Here is a 24,976-nt window from a genome sequence, read left to right as displayed (position 1 = left end):
AGTGTAGTAGCACTCAACTATTGTTGAATCAGTCTAGTTCATGCAATAGATATTGGATCATACGATTTCTAGAAAGGAATCTCTCTGATTCAAAATATAGAGAACCTCACAAGGTTCTCATTTCTAACATTTGTTTCTTTTCTCCTTGGCACTCACTGTATGTCTCCGCCTTTTACTATATAGTCTTAAGGTGACTTTTTCATTTGCTGATTCATGTTTGTTCATTTATCCAGAAGAACAAATGTGTATAATTTCTACCAGTGATATTTAGAAAGTATTTTCCACTACTAGAAATTTGAATTGGAAATATAAAATACAATTTTTGAACCTAAAGAATTATCACATCACCATAATTTTTAATTTGGAACATGTCTATTGCCTAAAGTGAGGTACATTCTTATTCTAGACTGTAATAAAATTTTTTAACACTTAAAAAAGTAGAAATTCCAGGAAAATGTGTTTTTCTCAGCAACTATCTATGAAACAAAATTTAGGCATTTGAACTGATTTGGCAGCAACATGTTTTTCTTCTGAATGTGAAATTAAATTTGTGTAATGTCATGCCAATGCTAAAATAACATCTTATACATGAAATATCACCCTTTCTTTAAAAAAAAAAAAGATCTTGGTGACTTATTTGTAAAAGGGCTAAGACAGTGGTTCTCAAACTTTTATCTGCATTTAAAAAAACCACCTGAGGAGTTTGTTAAAAATACAGATTCCCAGGACCTGCCTAAAAGATTCTGATTCAGTGGATCTGGGGTGGGGCCCATATTCTAGGCAATTTATAATACAGGTGATCCACGGACCACATTTTAAGAAACAAGGGACTAAGATACGTTGAATCCACAGTGTAATAAATGCTAAGGGAAGTAGCACAGCATAAAGATATCAGAGCGTAGACTTAAAAACCAGCAATATACCAGCTAGACTCTGGGTGGTCTTAGACAAATTACTTAACCTCCCTGAGCCTCTATTTCCTCAGCCATTAACTTTAAAAAAATAAAAAGGCTGATAAAACCTATTTCAGAAGGTTATTGAGAATATAAGACATATTGATACAGATATAGATAAAATGTATATAAGAGTACTTGGCACAGAGCTCTCGGCAGAGGGTTAGTACCCAGTATGAAAGTAGCTGCTGCCATCAGCTATAGCAGTCGCTTCATTATTTATTATTGTTTCTACTTTTACTTAAAGATTTTCCTCAGCTTCTAAGTAATACGCACATCTCCCATTCTATCCTAACTCTTCTCTTCCCTCAACACACGTACACAGACTCTCTGAGTCCCTCTCCCTCCCCCCTCCGCCCAAAAAATGGTTTAAGAACTGATCTGGCAATTTGACATAAGATTGGAAAGTTGTTTGTTTGTTTGTTTGTTTAACCCTTGGCTTACACACAAAAAATAACTGATAACTGTGTGAACATTTTCACAACTAAATAAATAGCTAGGAGCAAACCTTAGGAATTTGCTAGTCCCTCAATCTATATACATTTCATTGAATTGATATACTAATTATATGAGTTTCATGAGGCACATACAGAAATAAACAACTTAAGCTTTGTATTTTGAAAAATTTATTTTAGGACATCCATGTGGGAACCAACTTTGCAAATGCATTTTCTTGTCTTCTATTTCATCCTGACCCTATCCCAAGAAGCTTAACCAAGATTTCATAATTTGATTTGACAAAGAATGACATCAGAGATGGCTAAGCATGTGTGAATTGCCTCTTCAGTCCAGAGTCAAAATCAAGGTAGTTTATGGAAGGATGAGAGCCCTGCTCCGGCACTTCCCCAAATGGAAGCATTTTTCTTAAAAATACAAATGTTAATGTACAGAGACAACTGGATAGTTGCTTACCCTTCCTAGGTCCCTTCATCTTTGGGTTAGGACTGTCCAGTTGAATAGCTGTGAACTTTCTCTTTATTCTTATACAGACTTACAAAGTTCTGCTTTCAAATCATTATTTTTTTGATTGTATAGACATTGCCAGCTCTTAGTCTAGTGGATTGTAAATTATTATGTCTTTCTTTTAGCAACCAGAGAGGTTTTTAACACTTTCCAAAGGCCTCTAGGTGCACTGCATCAAAAAACTAAACATATATAATCATTGCATCTGTTCCCTGTCCCCACGTCATTTCTAAGCTGGAATGTGAAAGGCATTCATCCAGTCAGGTGAGCTATTTCTTCAGGAGAAGTTTACAATATAAGTTAAGAAAAAAAATGTCAAGCTGGTATCTATTTTTAAAAAATTAAGTTAGCTTTTTTTAAAAAAAATGCTTAATACTACTGATTTGTAATGTTTATTGCTGATTAGTTTTTAATGTAAAGTTTTTTTTGTGTTTGTTTTAATTGGGTAATTTGGATGAATGTTGGAGGAGGAGGAAAATTAATCAAAATTGTCGGATTATTTTTATAGCTGCATGGCCTGAAAGGATGAAGTTTGGTAAAAATATATATGTAGCTATTTTCCTGAGGGAGTACAGTGGGCTTTACCATCAAAATAAGATATATGAATTAGTTTTCTCTTCTGTTTTTATACTGGTGACATTGAGTGGGAGAAGATATGTAAATTCACAGTACAATGAGTTATGAACATCCAACTTGTGAGTGTTTTCTGCATTTATTGACTGTTTATGTATTTTACCCACCCCAAAACCACCCAACCCCACTCCCCCAATGCCAGTTCACTCTGAATTAATAGCACCACTTGGTGGCCAAAGCTAGGAATTGTGTAAAGTACCAACATTTCTTCCCCACCAGCGTGTTCTCCCCAGATAGACACTTCTTTTTTTTTTTTTTTTTTTTAAGATTTTATTTATTTATTTGACAGAGACACAGCGAGAGAGGGAACACAAGCAGGGGGAGTGGGAGAGGGAGAAGCAGGCTTCCCGCGGAGCAGGGAGCCCGATGTGGGGCTCGATCCCAGGACCCTGGGATCATGACCTGAGCTGGAGGCAGACGCTTAACGACTGAGCCACCCAGGTGCCCCTCCCCAGATAGACACTTCTGATCTGAAACTTGATGGACCTGGTCATAGCTCTTTCTGTTGTGCTTTTGAAGGCTCTACCTCTGTAAGGAAAGTTAAAAGATAATTTTTAATTTAAAAAATGAGTTTATTATGCATTTCAGTGCTTTAAACAATAGCAGTAGCTTCCTATTATGTATAAATAACTTTCCACAGAAATAAATTATTAAAGTAGTCATAAATATTTTAATTTTTCATGAGAATAAAATTAAGGATAGCTAAAATTTCAAACTTCTAATACCACTTGTTTTAATTCAAGTGCTTAGGGGCACCTGGGTGGCTCAGTTGTTAAGCATCTGCCTTCGGCTCAGGTCATGGTCCCAGGGCCCTGGGATTGAGCCCCACATCGGGCTCCCTGCTCCGCGGGAAGCCTGCTTCTCCCTCTCCCATTCCCCCTGCTTGTGTTCGCTCTCTCACTTGTGTCTCTCTCTGTCAAATAAATAAATAAAATCTTTAAAAAAAATAAAAATAAAAATAATTCAAGTGCTTATTTTGAATCTTAAGTAAAAGGTTAATAAAGTTATACTGAACGTTGCAAAATTGTCAGTGTTGACTAGGTAGCTATTTTGCTAAATTCTGAAATGTAGAATATTAACAGAAACATTGTGAGGACTAAACAGACTTGGAGTTGACCATGAATTTAGGTGGAATGTAGGTAAAGTTGTGTTAGATGTGATTGCTCTAACCCTTTTTAAATAAGCTACAGCTTATACAATAGAAGGACATATAGCTAACTGCTGGAGGTTGGCCCATAAGACTTATGCAAGAATCTGAGAGGGACTATTGGGGTAGCATGATGTTCTTCAGTCTCAGGGGTATCTAAACATTTGTATCATGATAAAAAGGGGAATTGAACATATTTTGGGCATTAAGTTGAGGAAAAATCTGAAAATCATCTTTAGAAATTCTAGAGATCTGGGAGTTACACACTAGATTTTTATTTTCTCTAAATTTCTGACTGAAGATACTGCTATTAGCAAGGGAATCTTTGGAATAGACTTAACAGAACATGTGTAACCTTCGGAAAGGGAATGTCTCATATTGGTTTGCATTTGTTTTGATCCTTTAAAGAAAAATGGGTAATAGGTAAGTCGATGGGCTTCCATACTTGAGGGGAATGAAAAACTTAAAATGATGGTAGGATGACTTGTCCAGTGAAATGGATATGTAAAGACAGAAATTTCTGGCTCAATGTAGCTAACATCTCAAGTTTTGCACCAAATTGCCCAATGTATTTACTTCTGTGGGTAGGCCTTCCCGGTGTTTGCATAGGCAGTAAAAAAAAAAAAAACAACAAACTGTGAGACTCTGCCAGGAGAAATCACTATTCCTTGCTCCATCCATAATGCCAGGAATCAGATAGTCAGAGAGGATCCTGAAGCTTAAATAAAGAATGTGGCTCCTTACTGTATGTGTGTATGTGGAGAAAAAGATAGTAAGAAGGAGAGAAAGAAAGAATACAGCAATAGCAATATAACAATAGCAACCACCATTACGTTGATTAAGTAATGTTATATGCCAGGCACTATTCTGGGTGTTTTACATATATTAACTCACTTAATCTTCACAGAACCCCCGTTGAAGTAGTACTATTATTTCCATTTTTACAAATGAGGAGACTGAAGCATAGGGAGATTAAGTTATTTATCCAAGTTCCTGTAGCTCCTCAAGAGCAGAGCTGGAACTTGAATACATCCTGATAATCCCGTGCTAGGCAGAGTATTCTTGTTTGGCCATTTTCACTGATGGTTGCTTCAAATGCTCAAATGGAATCAGAGTGGTTTATAGTTGTCCAAGAAGTGAACAGGTCTATCCCTGGAATCATGTTTCTAGCAGACATTATACACTGACCTATAATTCAAGGATCGTAAAGATATATGTGCATAGGAAGAAAGGCTGATTCGCCTTGATATCCCCTGATGTACTTCTCTGGATCATTGTTAAGTCCCAGTTGCCTACATTGGAAGAGCAACAAAATCCCCACTACTAATGGATGAACTAAGGAACAGAATGGTTTTTGTTTGTTTGTTTATCAGAGATTTGAAGGTTTGCTTTTTGCTTTGTTTTGTTTTGTTTGTGCCATTTTGCTTATCAGAGCCATTCAGAAGGCTTTGTCAAGGTTGGCCTGAATTCTAAGTAAAGGGCCTGTTCTTGTAAGACTGGTTACCCTGTGAGTGTCAGGTGGGGTAGCTGAGAGTGGTGGTTTACAAGACAGACTGCCTGGATTTAAGGCCTAGTTCTACCACTAGCTAGCTCTAAGTTATACAGCCTCATTAAATATTTGATGCTATTATCATCATCATAATTATCATTATTACCAGCCTATAAGAAAGTTACTGGTTGTCACTGATCTGATGAAAGAGAGATATTATATAGAGTAGCTTCTGTGAGACATTGTTGTTCCAGGGATTCAGGAAACAACACTGTGGGTACAAGTCCATCATGAATGTGTCTTGTGTACCATGATGAAGAGAATGGCTCCACTGAGAAGATTAAGGGGCGTTGGATGAGTTGATATATTGCTGAAATCCACACTAGTCACCTGGTCTAGTCTAGAAAAACAGCATTCATTGCTTTTGATTCAAAGTATTGTGTAATTTTTGAAGCTCTATGCAGGTTAAAGTGCTGCTGGAGATGGTTCTGCAGTGTCCCATTTTGAGACTGAATGTGGCCACAGGCTAGAAGGGGATAGGTTAAATTTCCTTCTGCTCTCCATCATCAAAGACTTTTAAGAAGGTACATAAGGAAGGATATATCCCAGTGTTACTTGGTTATCTGAACCCAAGCACGATTAAAGCAGGTATAGAGTAGAAGAGGTGCATTGGAGGCTGGGGCTTGAACTCATTCCTTATTGGAAACTGAAGGCACTGGAGACACTGTGGGTAGGATTTTTAAAGGACATTGAAACACTTTAAGCAACACAAGAGGGGGTTACCTAAAAGAGTAGCTGACTGACTACATAATACAACTTTGGAGAAACTCTTTATTAGAAGAAGCCTAAATAGAGCATATCTACCTGATTTGTCTTTCTATATTTTAAAAATGAAACATATTTAATTTTCTACATTCTCAACAGAAATCTAATCTCATTCTCACCTGGCATTTAGTAAATCAGCTGTTTCATCTGCATTGCCAATTTTATAAGCTGATTTTAAAGATGCTCTGCTTTTAATATCAAAATCTCTTTCTGTAAAAATGATGAAAGCTTACTTTCTCAGTGAAGGTTTTTACTTTACAAATATTTAGTTTTTCTTGTTGAGGGCTTTCTTTTCTTAAAATTATATCCACTTTTACTTCAAATTGTCATTGTCACTTTTTCTTTATTTTAATGACTAGTAAACTTTTAAGTGTGTTCTAGTAGTCCATAATTTTCAATCTTAAAATTTACCTTCTTTAGTCTTTGATATCAAGCAATATTCTGTGATCTTTATTTTTAAATGTCTAGCACCCTGCAAATAACTAGACTCTCATTATTTGGAGCACAGCCACATTATTGTGTCATCATTACGGCCGCCTTTTGTATGCAGTAGTGATGCTGCCGACCTGGTAGGGCATCCACTTTGTTTTTCCAGCTGCAGGAATGAGTTTGTACTGATTCACCTACATTTTTCACCTATCCTGCTTATGACCAAAGACATGCTAACTATCCTAACTGTATAAGTTGTTATGACTAACAAAGATTTAAGATATAATTTCTATCTGTGGAGTTGTTTAGAAATTGACCCTCACGCTAATTATTCCTGATTATGTGTCTCTCCACATTAGACCATGAGCCCTTTTGAGGAGAAAAGCCACATCTTGGTCATCTTTGTATCTCCACAGTGCTGCATTATGCCACCATCACCGTCTTCATTATCATCATCATCATAGCTAGCATTTTTAGTCTCAGGTACTGTGCTAAGGACTTTACATAGATTTTTTTCATTTAATTCCTCCAACAACCATATGAGGTAAGCAATATGATTACCCTTATAGAAATGGAAACTAAGGCTCAGAGAGGTTAATTAGTCTGAGATCAAGGAGCTCAGTCAATTTTTTTTTTTTTTTTTAGCTAAACTGGAAGAAAAGCCATTTAGGATGCAGATTCAATGTTCATCTTATTTGCATCACATTCAAGATGATGGTTCTAACCAGCCACAGAAACTACAGACAGTACAATTATATGTTATGCTTAGCCTTACCAGAATTTCTAGTCTTATCCACAGAAGTTCCCCAGAATTAATACAAGTAAACACATTCATAAAGGTGGTACTTAATTTACTAGAGGTCTTTATTCTCAAGTTAATTTATGAGTCATTTCCATTTATTTATGAATATTTCCATAAAATACTTAAATTGTGGATTGGGTTCCCAGACCACCCTAGAAAAAAAAACATATGCCCAAATGACCTTAAAAAAAAAAAAAAGGTAGACCTTGATTCTTCCAATGAGAAGACACGTGCAATCTTGACTTACTTAAATAAATAAAAGGTTAGGGGCGCCTGGGTGGCTCAGTCGTTAAGCGTCTGCCTTTGGCTCAGGTCATGATCCCAGGATCCTGGGATGGAGCCCCACTTTGGGCTCCCTGCTCAGCAGGAGGCCTGCTTCTCCCTCTCCCACTCCCCCTGCTTGTGTTCCCTCTCTCACTGTGTCTCTCTCTGTCAAATAAATAAATAAAAATAAAATCTTTAAAATATATATATAAAAGGTTAGAAATATCTTTTATAATATTTAATTTAGCTATATAAACATACATATTTAAAATCACATCTTAAAATACATTAATCTAGAAATAATTGCTTCTGTCCACTCCTACTTTTCAAGAAATAATTTTATTCAACTCTTCATGTTTGTCTTTAACATTAATGTCTCTGTCACTTCTGGAGCCCCTCTTAAGTCATTTCTATGACATGACTGTGAGAAGGCCCTAGGACAAGGATGGGGGGGAGAGAGGAGTTCACCAGGTGCAGTCCAAACAAAAGGGGCTTCAAGAGAGGGGAGAACTGGCGGGGGGAAGCTATCCATCTGTAAGCATGGCTCACAATTCAAGTTTTCCCCTTATTACAGGATGCCTAATTGATTCACTAAGTAGACAATAGTCTGTTTGGTTCAATGATGCCTATAAAAGTGACTCACTGTATTTTATCTTATTTTACAGAATATGTTAAATGTACCTTAAAAAAGTAAATACAGTTTTAAAGTTATGTTCTAAGCATTTTAACTAGTCAAGTGCCTATTTGTAGGTAGTCAGGATGGTCATGTATTACCTGAAATGTGGGTCATGTTAATACCTTTACATGCTCTTAGCACTGAAAAGTTAATAGGTGCAAATCCATCCCATATGTAACTTAAAGAAAATACTAAACTGTAAGTAAATATAAAGATTTTTTTTCAGTTACAGTTTTTCCCATGATGACTCCTTCCATACTTTTAAATTTATTTTTATTTTTTGCTATTTTAAGTTTGTGCCCAGTTTACCTTTGGAAATCTGGCACTGACCTTTGGCAGAAAAAAAGGCTACTCAGATGCTATTAAGGAGTTGGTACAAGAAGACTGCTGTTAATTTCCAACCTTCAGAAATAGCTCCTTTTTATATATAAGCTTATGTAGGAAGAACTTTGGTGAAGTTGTCTGTACCTCTTCCTGTAAGAAGTACATGCTAGAAGTCTATCAGAAGTTATCTGTAGAGAGATGTTGCCCTGAATCTGTTTTACCAAATGGGTAAATAAAAGGTATGTTTGACAGAGTGTGTTAGTTTTTATTTTACTGCAACAAAAGGAGACGGGATTTTCCCCAAAGTTTATATTCTTAACACTATAACAAATATATCATGTTAAGCAAATAGTTTTAAGACAATTGCTGCTGAAAACATCAATAAAGATTATGAAATTCTTCATTTATGTTGATTGCTGTTTGAGGATATTCTTGGGGTAGAAACATTTATCAGCTATTTGCTTATATAGTAAAATTTCTTTTCATAATAAAGCTCTATTTCCTAAATTTAAAATATTTTCTAAAACTGATGCACTGGAGTCCTCTAGGAATATTGGCTTTAGGAGTTCATGTGTCCATGACCCTACATAACTACAGTAAATTCATCTTTTTTGTCCATTATATAGATCTACCAGATTTCACTTCCTTTGTTATTAGAATGTGTTTCTCGAGTACCAGCTAGTTGGACACCTTCGTGTGTCTCTCTATTGTATTATATTATGTCTTTCAGAGGTCATCATATTGGTGTTATCATACCATCAGGACAATTTGTAATGGCAACTTTTTTGTTTTTATGTTTGGTTTGGCTTTGTTATGTTGTGCCCTTTAAGGGCCATATATGATCACTAGTCAGCCATCTCCGCCATGGGGCTATGGCAAGATTTTAGCATTCTTTAATATTTTCATGGTAGAAAATCTTGAATTTGTTTATATGAACAGCAGCCTACATCTTTGTGTTTTCATTCTTTCCCACTGAATTCATCTTCTGTTTGGCTAAAATTGTATTGTTCCTTATTTTGTATTTATATAAGAATTCACTGTCTAAAAATATATCTTTCTAAATAGATAATAAGGATTAATTAGGAAAGGTAAATTAGTAGAAAATTTTTGAATATATGATTCATAATTTTAGGTTTTCACATCACTTTTCTTTCATTCATTTAAAAATTTACATTGAAAAAACTGCTTCTGAAAAAATAAATGAAAACTACATACATATTCCTGGATGAATGAATGAATTCTTGAATGAAATTAATCTTAACTAAATTTAAATAATTTTTTGGAGGAGATGAAATATAAAAATGGTTGCTGTAGTCAACCTGTGTTTATTAAGTATTTACACTGTATGTAGTGCTGTGTGTTACACGCTTTCTGTTAAGTGGTTTTTGTGAACTATGTCAGAGGGAAAATGATTTGAAGTCATATGTATAGTTACTTTTCCTGCCGTTATCATTATTCTTGATCATTTGATAATTTTTACAAATCATATCCCAGCTCTGTAGTAATTGGTTAAAAGAAAAAACTGATGTTAAAAGATTGTGATGTCAGAAAAGATGTTACATTCCTAGAGGCAAAATAAAAAACAGAAGTCTTTGAGGGAAAAAAAATAGGACAAATATTGCCAGAGATTGAATTAATTAGTCAATACTTTAAAATGATAGTGTGATGTTGTTATTTGTAGTATATTTACATGAGGCACTGTGTTTTAAAATGCAGTATAACAACCCAGCCATGTTTTTACATTTTAGTAATTGTATACTGACCTGTAGTATTTTGTCATTTTTTATTTCAAAATGGTCTTCACTTGTATATGTCCTGAATCTTTCAATTCATGAAACTGAAAAAAAAAATTGGGATTTTTTTTTTAAAGTATCCGTATTCCACTCTAAGGTGTCAAAAAGATGTAGTTGTAATTACAAATTAAAGATAATTTTCAAAGACAAGTAGTTAACCAGGTGAGGTTAAACAAGATAAAATGATTTATGGCCATTTTATAAAATAATGACAGTCTTCATTTTAAGCTACAATGTAAAGTGCTTTATTCTGAGATTATGTATTGTGGCAGAAGCTAAAACTGCCTTTTTTCTAACAGTGCCAGAATACAACCTCTTTTTCTTTTTGCACTAACAAGACTGCTTTACCACCACAGCCCACTCTAAGTAATTAAATCAATCCTTTGTACTTACCGTATTCTCCTCTAGTGACGGTACTAGATCTGATTATATGCTTCATGCATATTCAAAGTACCGCACTGACAGCTCTTTAATGAGCTCTTACTTAATCAGTATGAACAATGTTCATCTTGTTCTTTTTTTCCTCATGCATTAGAGCTAGGAACAGTTGGGAAAAATGAAACATCCAGCATTCATTTGAAAAATATATTGTACTTTGAAAAGTGTCTAAGCTGAGGAAGTTGCATTCTGCCCTTTAAAAGTCTGATGGACAAATTGGATTACTAGTATTGGATTAAATAACAAATGGTTAGAGGAGAAATGAGAAAAGCTCACTGTGATCACAGGCTTTAATATTTTTTGTTACTTATAAAGCTAAAGGGGTCTTTAACCAGTTATTAAAGTCAGGATTAATTTGTAATGGTTCAACTTACTGGCTTTTAAAAGCTTTTTAAATTTAAAAAATTTTAAATCCCGAAAAACAATAGTGTAATGATGTATTAGAAGAAAATTTAATTTTTTTATTACTAGGCTAAGTATAGATTTCCATCTTGTCTACTATCTCAGATAAGGAGTTAGTGATACAGAATTGATTTAACCTCAAATATGTTTTTTCAGTTAATTTATATAATCTATGTAGCAGAGTGTAATGTGTCTTTAAATATTTGTTATTGTTAGGCTTATTTCCTTTCGAAACATGAGACTCTTGTATTATTAGTCATTTCCTAACAGTTAGGGGAGGGGGATCTTTGATTCTTACCTAGAAATCTTAGGCATGAGTTAAACTGAAAATAACACAGTACCATATCAATATTGTTATTCTCAAGGAAGCAGTCTTCCATTGAAGAAAATGATGCTAATTTAAGAGTAGGCTAGTTGCTTCTAGTATTGCTGAAAGCCTCAATTATAGGTTGAGTAAAACTCAAAACAAAGTTTTAAAATGTCTATATTTTTAGAAGCCACTTATGCTATGAACACAAGAACTAAGTGTTTAATTAGAAAATAAAATATCATAAAAACTGCACCTATTAATATTGCACACATGTGTCATTTCACTGATCAAAAAGGCCTTCACCAGGGTACAATTGGCCTTTTTCCAAATTGCAAGCTTTTTCTCAGCTTTTTCTTTCTACTCTTTCTTCTTTTGTTGCTACCCAGGGATTTGTGCGTATCGCAGCCTGTATCACATGACCAGTGTCAAGACATCACATGGTCCAAAGTGAATACAAAACCAGCTACCCTAAAAGAGAGATTAAAAATACTGTAAAACAATAAAGACTTTTGTTCATACCCCAAAAAGATCTATCCTACGTCTGCTTCATACCATAAAGTTTTAATAGCATTTAATGAAGGCACGTATCCTCACTATGCTCCCTAACGATGAACAACAGATATCTATTTTACAGGGATGCTCTGAAGTACATGTTTAATCTTTTGCACACAGATCATCATCTCTTTATATTCTATTTCCATTCTAAAAATTTCTTCAGATTTTTATTAATGTGGAAATAGTTAAATAAATTATGGCACATCCATACTTTATGCAAGTATTAAAAAGAATGAGGTAGATCTTTGAACAGCATAACAAAAACAAATCACAGGGCAATATATAATATGATCTCACTTATGCTAAAGAAAAGAAACCTGTATGTGTCTATAGATAAGGTATATGCATGGGTTTGATACACATAGTAATCTCTGTGGTCTGGAAGGAGATATGCTAAACTGTAGAAGTACTTACTTCTGGAGAAAGGAGATGGAGAGAGGAATTGGAGAGAGAGGGGTTGGTGAAAGACTTGGCTTTTCACTTATTTTAGGTATCTATTGTCTGAATTTTTAAAATGGGCTGGTCATGTGTTTGAAAGTTAAAGTATCTTCCTTAAAAAGAAAATGAAACTAGAATATTTTATTTTTTATTAGATATTTAAGTTAGCCCTATGCCTCTGTACAGAAGTGGGACTGAAGTATTAAATAATGGCCTAGCAAAACAATAAACCAATCATGGGTGAAATTCAGAAAAAAGGAAAGTCAAAGAATTATAAATTTGACTAGGTACAATTTGAATGGAGAGGTGGGAAGAAGGTGGGGAATTAATATTTCTCTTGAGTGTGATTGTGGCCTACTTCTACATGAACAATAATAAATATATCCTATACATTATAACCCTTGATGTACTGGCCTTTGGTGGGGAGTGGTATAGATGATGGAAAGTGAATTTTAAATGTGCAATCAGTAAATCTAATTTTTAGATCTTCTCTCTGTTGAAATGTTTTGTGATTTACTGAACATTATTATTTTCATTATAATGTGTCTTTTCACAGATAGCTATAGGCATTTTTTGTAGCCTGGTCATTTACAATGTATTTAAAATAATTTGCATGTGTTTGCCCTATTAGAGATGATGAGTTCCAGAATGGTATATGAACATATATCTTTAGTTTACTTTTGGGGAGAAAAGAAAAAAAGCAAGTTGTTACAAGTGGAAGCTTTCACGAAATCTCTGGACTTCTCTGATCTTCCTGCTAGTCTTATAATTCTCATAATGATTTTTAAATTTTTTTTTTTTTATCATGACCTTATGTCTGTCAGCACCATGAGTTTCTCATTGAAACATAATAACAAATCAGCCTCTGGGGAGGATTTAAAAGTTGGAACACTTTTTTTTTTTTTTTTTTTTTTTTTTACTGTACTTAATGTTAGTCTGATCTGTAGATATGTTCAGGGGGACTGAAATACACATGCTGAATAATACCAGCTTTAGAAGATTGGCTTATGAATTTTTAGATGTTGATTGCTCTTTTCAGACCCTGGACTTTAATATTATGTTATTATAAACAGTTTAATTTGTACTATTGGGGTAGCTAAAATGTTTCATGTTAAAAAAAAAATACTTGTGCTAAACTATTATTTGGCTTGTAAAATGTCATATAATAAATAATTTGCTGAATTACAGGAAGGAACACAGAAGAAGAAGAAGCTATGATGCAGGAATGGTTTATGTTGGTTAATAAGAAAAATGCCTTAATAAGGAGAATGAACCAGCTTTCTCTCCTGTAAGTACTCATGACTGCTTGTTTTTCCTACAACACTGATGAATTTCAGGCTTTTTGTCATTGCCTTCTTTGGGATTTCATATTTATTAGGCTTAATATTTTTCTTTCCTTGGAGATTACAGTATAGTTTTTTATAAAAATAAAAATTAAAAATAGCATATAATCATTTCTCATCTGAACAGTAAGTTTTTTAAAATAGTGATATATACTAAAAAATGTTTATTATATAGGAAGCCAAGGAATAAAAAAAAATTTTTGTATTTAAGAAATAAAGCACTTATGCACAAAAAGGACATTTGGATTATATTAAGGGTTAGAGGACAAAAGAAATAAAATTGAAGTTTATTTAACATCACATTCTAAGTTAAAAATGAAAATAACTCTTAATAAGGACAAAAGTACATTTGTATTCTACAGATGATGTTACCCTAAATTTGGGTAATTCCTCCAATCATAGAAAGATCACTTTTGTGTACAGTAAAATGGAGACTAGACCAGATGTAAGCATTCTTGGTCTTTAGCAGTTAGTTCACTATAGGACTTAATGCGTGTTTCTTTTTGTTCACCAGCAATATTCTTATATTATGCCACCTAGTGTGGGAAGGAGCAGGCTCACATGTTTTATTTTAGTGAAAACCTCTATTTTTGTCATTTCTGCTATGCCTGAACTTGATAAAAAGAGTTATGAAGAAGCACAAAACTTAGCTCTCCTGGATTTTTAATTGTCTCTGTATTAAATTTGCACTGGTAGTACTTACATGTTTCTTGTATTCTTTTTACATGGTACTCCAGACAAAAGAGTGCTTATTGTGAGCTATGAAAAATATTTTACAAAATAGTCTTATACCTGGCACTTAAGACAAGAAGCATTGAAGAATGAGACTACTTATCTGAAGGTTAAAATATACCTCTGTGCAATTCAAAATTGAAGGAGAAAAATAATAGCACTAGTAATATTCAACCTGAGGAAGGTTTTAGGTTTGTGTATCATTTGTTTGGAGTAGCTTAAAGTTAAAGAGAAAAGTCAGTTATGAGTCCTAAAATCAATGTAACCTACAGGTTCTTTTAAGTGTTTAATGATTTAGTAATTAGCATATTGATGAACTTTTGCAACTTGCCTAGGGAAAAAGAGCATGATTTAGAACGACGGTATGAGCTGCTGAATCGGGAATTGCGGGCAATGCTAGCCATCGAAGGTAAGAAATGGCTATGATGGAATGAGGTATGTGAAGTGTCAACTGTCAAAGAGATTTAAAGAGTGTAATACACTTCTGGTCTCACCAGGTGTGGCCTGACTAGGAACCAACAGGAATTACAGATAAATGACTTAGAGTTAGAAAGCAACAGTCACGTAAACCCTAAGAACCCTAATTCAGATAGATAATCATTATGTGTGCTATTAAACACAAAATTGTTTTAACTTTGTCAGTAAGCTGAAATGTCCATAAAATAGAAAATATAAGGAGTTAAATGATTTAATTACATTTTACTGTGTGTGAAATTTAAGGTTGTTTCCACGAGGGAGATGGGGAAAGATTTATCATTTTGATTTTTCACATCAGACTCTAAATTTTACCTTAATATTTAATTGATGTCAACACTGAAATATGCCTGCAGTCTGCTATAGTTCTTAAGACTCCAACTCCTATTAAGTGATTATTCAGGCAAAGATTGACATAAGAGATAAATAAAACACTTTCATACTTTTCATAAAGCTTTTATATGAATTATATAGTAATCCTAAGCATGGTTCATAATATCAGTAAACATCAGCTAGCTTAACTATGGCATTTACTATATGATTTTTTTAAAAAAATTCTTATGTGTTTAAGAATGCACTTCTCCTTATGCCTTTTAGTTGAAAATGTCTTATAGTTCAAAGATGTCTGCTTAAAAAGTAATCCTTTGGGCTGTGTAAAATGGACCTTTTGTCTAATCAATGCAAATTGATTTTCCTATTCTATATTGACCTCTTAACCCATTGACTGTCCATAGTAATTTCCTTCTTTACCTGATAAGGTACCTGATCCATAATAAGCCAATTCTAATTAGTTTAGAAACTAGAAATTTAAGTTTGTAAGGGAAAGCCAAATGAAACCGTATATTTTAAAAATATTTTAATTAATATTGTGATTAAATAAAATATATGCTGTTTATCTAAATATAATCTTATATATTATAAAAGTTTTATTTTTAATTACTTTATATCTGTAATCTCATTTGATAAATATTACTGACAACATTTGTGTATCCTCATTTAGAAATCAGATTTACTTTATTTTAAAGGCTTCAGATAGCTAATTTCCTTCAAATGCTATCCAGATGAATCAAATTATACATTGATAATGACTAAAAATTTTGTCAAAATTATTTAAGAAGTTCTGTAGAACTTGCCATTGAAATAAAATGCACAGGTGTGCTAAATGGTATTTTTCTTCTTGATAGAATTTTTGTAGTCACGGTGTAGTCTTTAAAAGAGATTGGAAAGCTAAATAGTTGAAAAGCGGGTATAGAAGATACTATTTATATGGTTTATATATATGTATGTGTGATATAAAATGTATGTATATATAGTATATATAATGTATGACTCACTGTACAGTTTATTCTTTATAGATTCATTACACATTATACTCAATACAGAGTATTAAAAACACTCTCTCATGTATAATAAGTTAAATTATCCCTAAAATACAGCTTGATACAATACAGTTGACTTTTAAGGCAGATATTGTTTCTGTCCCCAAACCAGTTGTATTACCAAATACCATCTTAAAAGGAGGGCCATGACACATACAAAAGATCTCATTTTTATGGTAGTCCTGTGCCTATATACCAAACCTACAGTCGTGAATCATTGAACATTTTGTCTGCCTGTTCTTCTTGTACATATCAGTACAAAGTCATATTTTTTTTAAGGAGGGGAAAAAGTGTTTTTCTTTTTCAAACCCCTTTAATACAATTGGTAGTTTTTTTAGGTTTTGTTTTATTTTTTAATTAAGATCATTGTCCCATATGTGATTGTGCCAGTTTCTGTTGCTGGTTGAGGGACAGAAGAGACTTGAGGAAAGAAGTAGCTTGTTGATGACAAAGGCACTTTCTTAGTAAGAGGCCTGTCCCACTAGCCTGGGCAGTGCATGGCCTGGGCTGTCCTAGACAGGTACTGACTGTTGTGATGATCAGTTCTGTGAACACAATGTCCTCTGAGCCAGCCCTTAGAATGTACACACATGCAGTTCAGTAGGCTTTTGGAATATTAAAACCCACAGAATAACACATGAATAGGCAACATTATTTGGTGTTGTTTTGCTCTCCTTTGTTGTAAGGTTCATTCCTCTTTTTGTCCCCATCTCTTCTACTAGGTAGCCATAAGATGGTTTTCACAATAAATAAACTAAAATCTTTTCAAATAAATCTGCTCCTGAAACCATTCACCAGGAGAAAGCACAGAATGTTAATAGCCACATAGCACATTGAAAGAAATATTAACAGCTTGGTTTGAGAGGGGAAAAAAAAATTCAATATATCCATTCTTCTGAAAATCCATAATCACTTTGGCCTGTTTTTTGCCTTTTTTTTCCTCGAGGTGTTCTTCATAGCAGGAGTTTCACTCTACTGAGCTAAGTTGTAGGATCCCTTAAGCTAACAAACATCTTTTAGATACTTTTCCTATAGTTTTTTTGTTCCAGATTATTTAATGCCCCCTCAGGAAAGATAAATTCATTTCTGCACACATTGGGGTGGGCTTTTAGAAAGTGGTGTGTTCATTTTCTGCACAAGAAATGGATCTCCTCTAGGATTTTGTACATCTTGATTTATTCTTGGCTTAGAGTTTGAAGTGGGTGCTCTTCTAAAGGGATTTATGCATAGGTTCACTATTTTTGTAGTTATGGTTTATATGATAAGCTTTTTATATTTAAAATCAATATGTAATCCTGTGGAGGAGCTTATCCCCTAAAACCCCATTTGTAAATCTATTTTAGCTTTGTTACACAGCACAGCCACAGTCTTCCATAGATTGATTAGGTACAGCAGTAGAATCCTATCAAATGGCCTGCTCTGATGATGATGCAAACTCTTTCAGGATTGCTAGTTGACTGGAACTAAAGATAAGACTTGACTGCAATCCCCCAATGTGCTCTTTACAAAACTAGTGTTAATTTTCATCAAAGTGCCAGGCTTATTTATAGTGGCAAGGTTGAAGGTTTACTACAAGAACTTTAGGTCCTTTCTATCAAAGTATTTATAGGTATTTCTTTTGCCTTTTTTCCAAGGTAATTACCAACTTCAGCAAATAAACTGAATCGGGGAATGAATAATTGGCCCTATATATAAAAAAAGAGATTTTTAAATTAACAAAACAGCTCAGTGCAGATGGACATAAACAGAATCTCTTTATTTCAACACTTTGGCTCAAATGCAGCATCAAAACTTAATCCTATTTGTTGCAAGAGGATATGGCTTTTGTAGCAAAAGTACACTGGAATCTTTAAATTAATCAGAAGCCACATTGTAGTCTGTTCAAGTCAAAGTCAGTGTATCTAGCTAGCTGTGACTGGTGTTATAGGTGAATAATCCTTTCTTAAAATGCGTAACAGGTAACACATAAACTTACAGGCAGGTTTTTAAAACATGACATTACATCTAGGTGAAGCTACTAAAAGGGGATTTAAAATTTTTTTTTAATTTAGGCATGAACATACAAATATGGATCTTGATCAATTTTAAAGGTATTATTAATTTTTTTAAAAAATCATCAAAATAGTTTAATTTCCCAAATCAGCATTCAATTATGTGTGTGTGTGTGTATAAATTTACTCCCGTGAGAAAGCAAATGCAAAGTAAAAGTAGTTCTGCTAGTGTAAAATATACTCACTGTACATAGCTGTTTCCTCTACAATTGACTAATATTTTGTAGATAAATATTAACATAGCAATGACAAATTTAATATGAAAAATCCTTAAATTTATGCTGTAACATTTTAAATTCTACTGTCAGTTAAATTTGACTGTGAAATGATGAAAATAACCTAAATATTCATAACCTTAAAAATGTTTTTGTTACAGTTACAGAAAATGTCAGTATTGAGCTAGGAAAAAGTTACGATTTTTTAAATTATTCAATACTTCAGGGGTTAAAAAATAAAAGTTTTCTCTCATCCATATTGTTAAAGCCTTATTTATCTTGATATTTCTAATTATTAATTAAAGCCTTAAAAGTGACTGGTCAAGTACAGAGAAGGAACAATTTAATTAAGAAAATTATATGTCCTTTGTTAAAATTTATTTTTTTCTTGGTTTTAGAAAATTTTGTAATTTTCCATTTAATTGTATTTTTTAAGTGTATGGTGGAGGAAATTTATTTCCCAGTTGTGAAGCTCTTATCAAAATGTTTTGGAAGTAAATAATTAAAAGCTTATAATCTGAATGATTTCTTGAGGTTAAAAGTGGAAAAATTAATATTCATCAAAATTGGTAGTCTTACTAATTATAAAATTTAGTTACAAATCTTTTACAAATTTAGCAGGTTTTTCTCTGAGTTAATATTTCTAGAACTACAGTTACCTGAAATTAGACTAGATGACCTTAAAGATCCTTCCAACTGGAGTGTCTATTAATTTTGCTGCTGTGTAGAATAAGACTGATTAAGAACAAGAACCAAATTAGAAAATTGTCTAGCTTTCCTGACCACAGTTGCATTTAAATCCAAAGAACAAAATTGTGATAGATGTGGCTTTTCTTCAATATTGCTGTTTTATTATTTTTTTAAATTCTTATATTCAGAAAAAAACTTTACATAGTAATAGTTTCTTTACTCCTTCTCATGCTATAGAATATTTCACTTCTTTTTTTATAGGAATGTAATGTGACCAGTTATTTAATGTACTAATTTTGTGAGTTTTGTATCAAATGTGGCTAATTAACACATGGCATGTTTCATATATATGTATGTATGTATTTGAGCTTATAAAGAAAGGAATAGTGATAAAATTGAATAAACCATTCTAGCTTTTTGCTGCTATTTTAACCTTTATTGCATGATGATGCATCTAATTTTTAATTTGTAAATACAAGATAGAATTCCCTCTAGCACCATTTGCTTTCATAAAGCTGCTGAGCAGTTTGCTGTCTTGAATAAATTTTGCTTTGGAGGGGGTCGGGGGGATTTGAACCAGCACATTCTTGTGTGGTTTGTGAAGATTCACATGGTAACCAGCGGTGTGCATTGTTAGGTTTATCTGAATAAGCACCAGCCATGTGAGTTTTAACATGATTGCCCAGGGCAATGGAGAGAGAAGAGAGAAACCCGAAAGGATTGCACTCCTCTCTGTTTTTTGGAAAGTGCATTTGCTGGGGGAGGGGGCTGCATGAGTCAGTGGCCCTGGATTTTTTTTTTTTTTTTTTTTAAAGCTGGTGTCCTGTTTCCCTCTAGGTCCTCATTTGTTCTGCTATCTGCCTCATCATCTACTTCTTCTTTTCATTGTTTACCTTCCTAATGAGGGAGGCGGGGTAGACTGGGGGTTGATTGACAGCTACAAGCCCTTACAGTCTGGCCAGAGAGCAGTTGGCTTTGGTTTTAAAAGTGCTTTAAATGTTCGATTTGGTCCTGTTTTTATTAAACGAAACTGCTGCTCATCTTAAGGAAATTATCAGACCAGCGAAGATTAGCAAATATATTATTGGGTCCTAAAACCTTCAAAAAACCTGCCCCTACGCATGGAAAGAGCATTGCCCATCGGATTTTCCAACCTTTAACGTGGGGTTTCAAAAAGAAGTATGTAATTTTTCCTTTGCAGAAGTGCTTTGATTTTAAACCACCCAGCAAACCTCTCCAAAAGAAAACTGGCTGTGATGCGATCGAGAGCTGCAGTGTAATATTGCAGAGCAAATTTATTTTTTACTTCAAAGAAAAATGCTAATTAGCCGATTCACTACTTTTAAAGTTATTGTGAAGCATATGGCGCCCAGTGTGAGATACATCCAACTGCTAAAATAGAGCGAAGAGGAAATTAGCGAAGAATGGGCTGTATGGGGTGAGCATGGGGGTGGGGGAGGAGGATAGGTTCTCAAGCAGATTCTCTAGCCTTTTCAGACTGATTTTTATCGCCTATCTCTGCTTCCCGCCCCCTCATTTGCCCACTTCCCCCACCACCAACCCTCCGGCCGATCTTTTCTGGGCCTCCAACTCCCCTCCCCCCCACTTTGGTGAAATCAGGTGCGCACCTCCGGCTGGCCACCCGCTCACACCTGGTCTCTTTTGCAGGTTCCAGCTCAGCGGTAGCCATCTCCATCTGCGGGAAAGATTTAGGAAGTTGGGTTTTAGGGTGAAATCCTCATCACGACGGCAAACTCCCCATAAAACACTATCTAGTGGCTCTCTAACATGGTTTGCGGAGAGATACAAGGAAATTGGAAAAGGCGGGAAGGGGGGGAGGGTGTGCCGAGGCTCTGCGGGTGGGTAACGAGCCTCCCGTCCTCTGCAGACTGGCAGAAGACCGAGGCCCAGAAGCGACGCGAGCAACTCCTGCTGGATGAGCTGGTGGCCCTGGTGAACAAGCGCGACGCGCTCGTCAGGGACCTGGACGCGCAGGAGAAGCAGTGAGTGGGCGGTGGGGTCGGGGGTCGAGTCTCCGCCGCCAGCTGAGGGGCCATGAAGTTTTCGGAAAGTTCAGTCCGGAGGTCTCGGGTGGGCCGGGGCAGGCCCCGCTGGCCCCAGGAGTCTCATTCCCGCTGGGGCTCGGATTGCGAAGTGAGAGGAGAGTGCGGCTTTGCCCTCCCGGAGAAAAATAAATTTGTTTCCTGTTTGACTTCCAGGGCTGAAGAAGAAGATGAGCATTTGGAGCGAACTCTGGAACAAAACAAAGGCAAGATGGCCAAGAAAGAAGAGAAATGTGTTCTTCAATAGCAGCCGGACCAGAATCTCCCAACATTTTAGTCTTGGGTTCCCAGACCAGAAAATGTCAGACTCGTTGTTGATGTAAAACTTTTAACATTTTGGGGGGCTGGATTGTACTTCTTTACCACCACCACCCCTTTTCCTCCTTCCTTTCCAGATAATAGAACTCCAAAAGAGCTTTGTTTAAGGATATTTTTGTGTGTGTGTGAGTTAATCATTTCCTTGAAATCATGTGAAATAAATTTGCACAGACACCTTGTGAGTGATTGGTATTGAGTGTTCAAGAGAGTGCTCAAAGAAGAAAGAAAAGCAAACCCTTCCCTCATTATTTTCCCTCAGTTTTTGATGGGAGAAAAATTTGGAACATTTTTGTTGTTATTGTTGTTGTTGTTGTTGTTAATAGCATAATGGTGGGAGGGGGGTAAGTGGGGGATAAGAAAAATGTCATGAATGATTATTCCAGTCCTGCCATATGTAACACTTGACTCTGTTACCTAAATTTTATAGTTAGAGCATATTCAATCTACTTATTAAACTGTGTTCTATTTACCAGTGGGATTTTCTGCAGTTGTTTTGCATTTCACTGTAAGGATAATAGAGTTCCTGTCCTCTGTTTTCCTTAGAGTATGGCCCTTTAATGTAGCCTGAGACAGTCCTGTGATTTGAAGGTGAGCTGTGAGGATGGGACTAATTGACATGCATCAGTTTACAAAGACGGTCTTATCATCTGAGAATGCGCCATCTTTTTCTCTGGATAATTATTTATTACATCTAGCTTGGTTCCTACATTTTGTTGGGTCTAAACATTGGCTCAAGAATGCTGTTAATATTTATTATGTATCGATAAAAGTCTGTCTTGCCACTATGAGTAAATCCCCCAATTAATATTTTCTTCTCTAGCATAGCACTGTCATTTTTTTGTGAAAATGGTTATCTGTTTATTTATTACAATACCGAGTCATATATAAATTTTCAATAAAAGCAGAAACTTTCTTACCTTAACCACTGCTGCTATTTCCTTACAATGAAAACTTGACACTGGTTTGAGAAGTTCCTGTATCCATAAGACTTTTCACGTGGAAAAAAATGGTCCTCTTGAATGCAGAGCAGCATACTAGGCTGTATTTGGAGCTGAGTAAGTTTATACCATCCCAAAGGGGCCCTGCTGACACACGAATGCGAACTGAAAAGCAATTAGTCATATTTTCATAAGCAGTGTAAACTATCATCTTTTGTAAAGGGTCATCTCTGTTGTTAAAGATTTGAGGAAATTTGTGATTCCACAGCATTGAAAAAATGCTAATATCTTGATGAATTTTCCACGTTATTTTCGATTGTTAATGTTGCACTCATGAGGAAAAATTATGATTTCTGATAACCCGCAAGTCTGTAGGTGCTGAAGTGAAAGGAAGAAGGTTATTGTTGGCGGGGAGGGTAAATGTGTGCAGGTGTGTGTGTATGAGATGAAGGAAAGAGAACTTTTAATAAGAAGTTCTAGCCTATAGAAAAAAACTGGCGATTTTATAGTAGTTGCCATCACTCCTCTACAGAGGTGTCCAAAACAAAGAAAGCTCGTTCAACAAGTCTAGAGACAGAACAGTCCACTAGCGTTTAGCCTAGATCACACATAAACATATACACACATACATGTACATATACACACCAATCTACACACACACACACACACACACAAATTCCGTTCCAAAAGTACGCAGCCGCCTTCAACTGCCAGTCTTTCAAAATGATAGAACTTGCTACGGTAGATTTCTTCATGAAAAGGATTTTAAGAAGTTACTGAAAAGTTATCAGAACTAAATGAAATTGAGTATTTGTCCTCTTTATTCAAGCAGGGGAGCGGAGCTGGCTGCCGCTCTCTGGGGGAAGCTCTCAGAACCCGACTCTAACCCCAGGGAAGCAGGCGGACGAAATCACCAGCCCCAAGCTGCCTGGGGCTTGGGCGGCCAGCATCACCATCCCATTTACGCTGGATTCGGGGAACCCTCCCTCCCGAGGAGCCTCGCGGAGAGGCGGCTCCCCATGCCGCTCCCGACCTGTCAAGTGACGAACCTTCCCTAGCCCCACACTTGCTGTCCCCCCTGCCCCAGTCCCGAGCCTCGCGGGGTTTCCATTTGGGCTGCTCTGTGGCGCCCGCACGCCCCGCAGCGGCGGCGGAGCGCGGACCCCCGAGACTAGTGGGGTCAGGCCCGCGGCGAAGGCGCCGCGTCCCCATTTCGTCGCGTTGTGCCCAGAGGCTGCCGGCCGAGCGCAGGCGCAAGCCAGAATGCCGAGAGGCCCGGAACCAGAAAGCCCGCGCTGCGGGGAAAAGAAACTGTGGGCTCAGGGGTCGCTGAGGAGGAGGAGCGTTGGCAGCCGGCTGGTTTGGGCACGGCCCGCGGGCCGGTGCAGAACTTCCGCCCCTGGCCAGGATCCCACGACCCTGACGCCAAACCCCTCCCCCTGTCCCAAGTGTCCCCCAGAGTCCGGCCCGGCCTCGAGGTCACCTGGGTGCTGGATCCGGGTGCCAGGGCCCAGCTCCCACGCCCCCTCCCCGGCCCGGGGGCCTGGAGCTGGGTGGACGTGCTCTCCCTCGGTGATGCCCCCTCTTCTTCCTCCCCGCCCTTCGGCCGTTGCTGGAACGGTCGCGGCTTCTGGCCCAGCGTTTCCCACCTGGACATTTGCCTAGCGACGGCCTCCTCAGTCCTCCACGCCGCGTACAAGAAACTTTCATCTCAGTCTCTCTTCCTCTCTACACTCCTCCCTCTCCCTCTCTTTCTTTTCTTAATCCCCGGGTTTTATGGGTTGAGCATTAAGAAAATTCGCCTGCAATTTGGGATTAGATAAATACTCTCAGAAGGGAAAAAAAAACTGTGCTACTTGATACCTCCCAACTTCCCCGAGACCGTGGCAGCATCTGGAAGCGAGAGCGCCGGACTCCCGTGTGGCGGGCCCTGGGGACCGCCTGAGCACATTCCAGCGCGCACAGCCGCCCCACCTCGCGGCGCAGGACCTCGGCCGGGCGCTGCAGCTGCAGGCGAAACAGGGCCCGGAGCAAGCAAGAGTGCGAGAAGTGGCGGGGCTGGGACTAGGGCGTGCACCCCGGCTGCAGAGGGCTATACGCAGGCACAGAGCGCGCAGGCCTGGGCTGGGCTGCGCGGGCTGGGGACGCATACGCGGCCGCAGCGCACCCCGGGGCGCCCGCACAGTCTTCCCCCCAAAACTAGTGCCCTCCTGCCCGCGCCTTTCCCCAGAACTGGAGGCGGGGTGTATTTCATTTCTTTCTTTAAACCTCTGCACCGTCGCAGGGGCTCCGAACCGCGGGCCTCGCAGGCTACTCCCCGCGGGGGCCTGCG

General features: G+C 36.7%; 1 protein-coding gene across 16 annotated transcripts in view; it reads left to right on the top strand.

Annotated features, from left to right (window-relative positions):
- EHBP1 (EH domain binding protein 1) overlaps positions 1 to 22,628 on the top strand; it is a 420,362-nt gene extending 397,734 nt beyond the window's left edge. For all 16 annotated transcript variants that reach the window (XM_032410868.1, XM_032410870.1, XM_032410869.1 and 13 more), the window contains 4 exons: positions 13,630 to 13,729; positions 14,852 to 14,925; positions 21,214 to 21,328; positions 21,545 to 22,628. In XM_032410868.1, coding sequence (XP_032266759.1) covers positions 13,630 to 13,729; positions 14,852 to 14,925; positions 21,214 to 21,328; positions 21,545 to 21,635 — 380 coding nt within the window. In that variant the 3' untranslated portion in view covers positions 21,636 to 22,628. The remainder of the gene's footprint in view (positions 1 to 13,629; positions 13,730 to 14,851; positions 14,926 to 21,213; positions 21,329 to 21,544) is intronic.
- The last annotated feature ends 2,348 nt before the right edge of the window (positions 22,629 to 24,976 follow it).

This window comes from Phoca vitulina, unplaced genomic scaffold (assembly GCF_004348235.1).
Source record: "Phoca vitulina isolate PV1807 unplaced genomic scaffold, GSC_HSeal_1.0 scaffold12, whole genome shotgun sequence".
Taxonomy (NCBI): Eukaryota; Metazoa; Chordata; class Mammalia; order Carnivora; family Phocidae; genus Phoca; species Phoca vitulina.
This window is presented reverse-complemented; position numbering and strand designations above follow the sequence as displayed.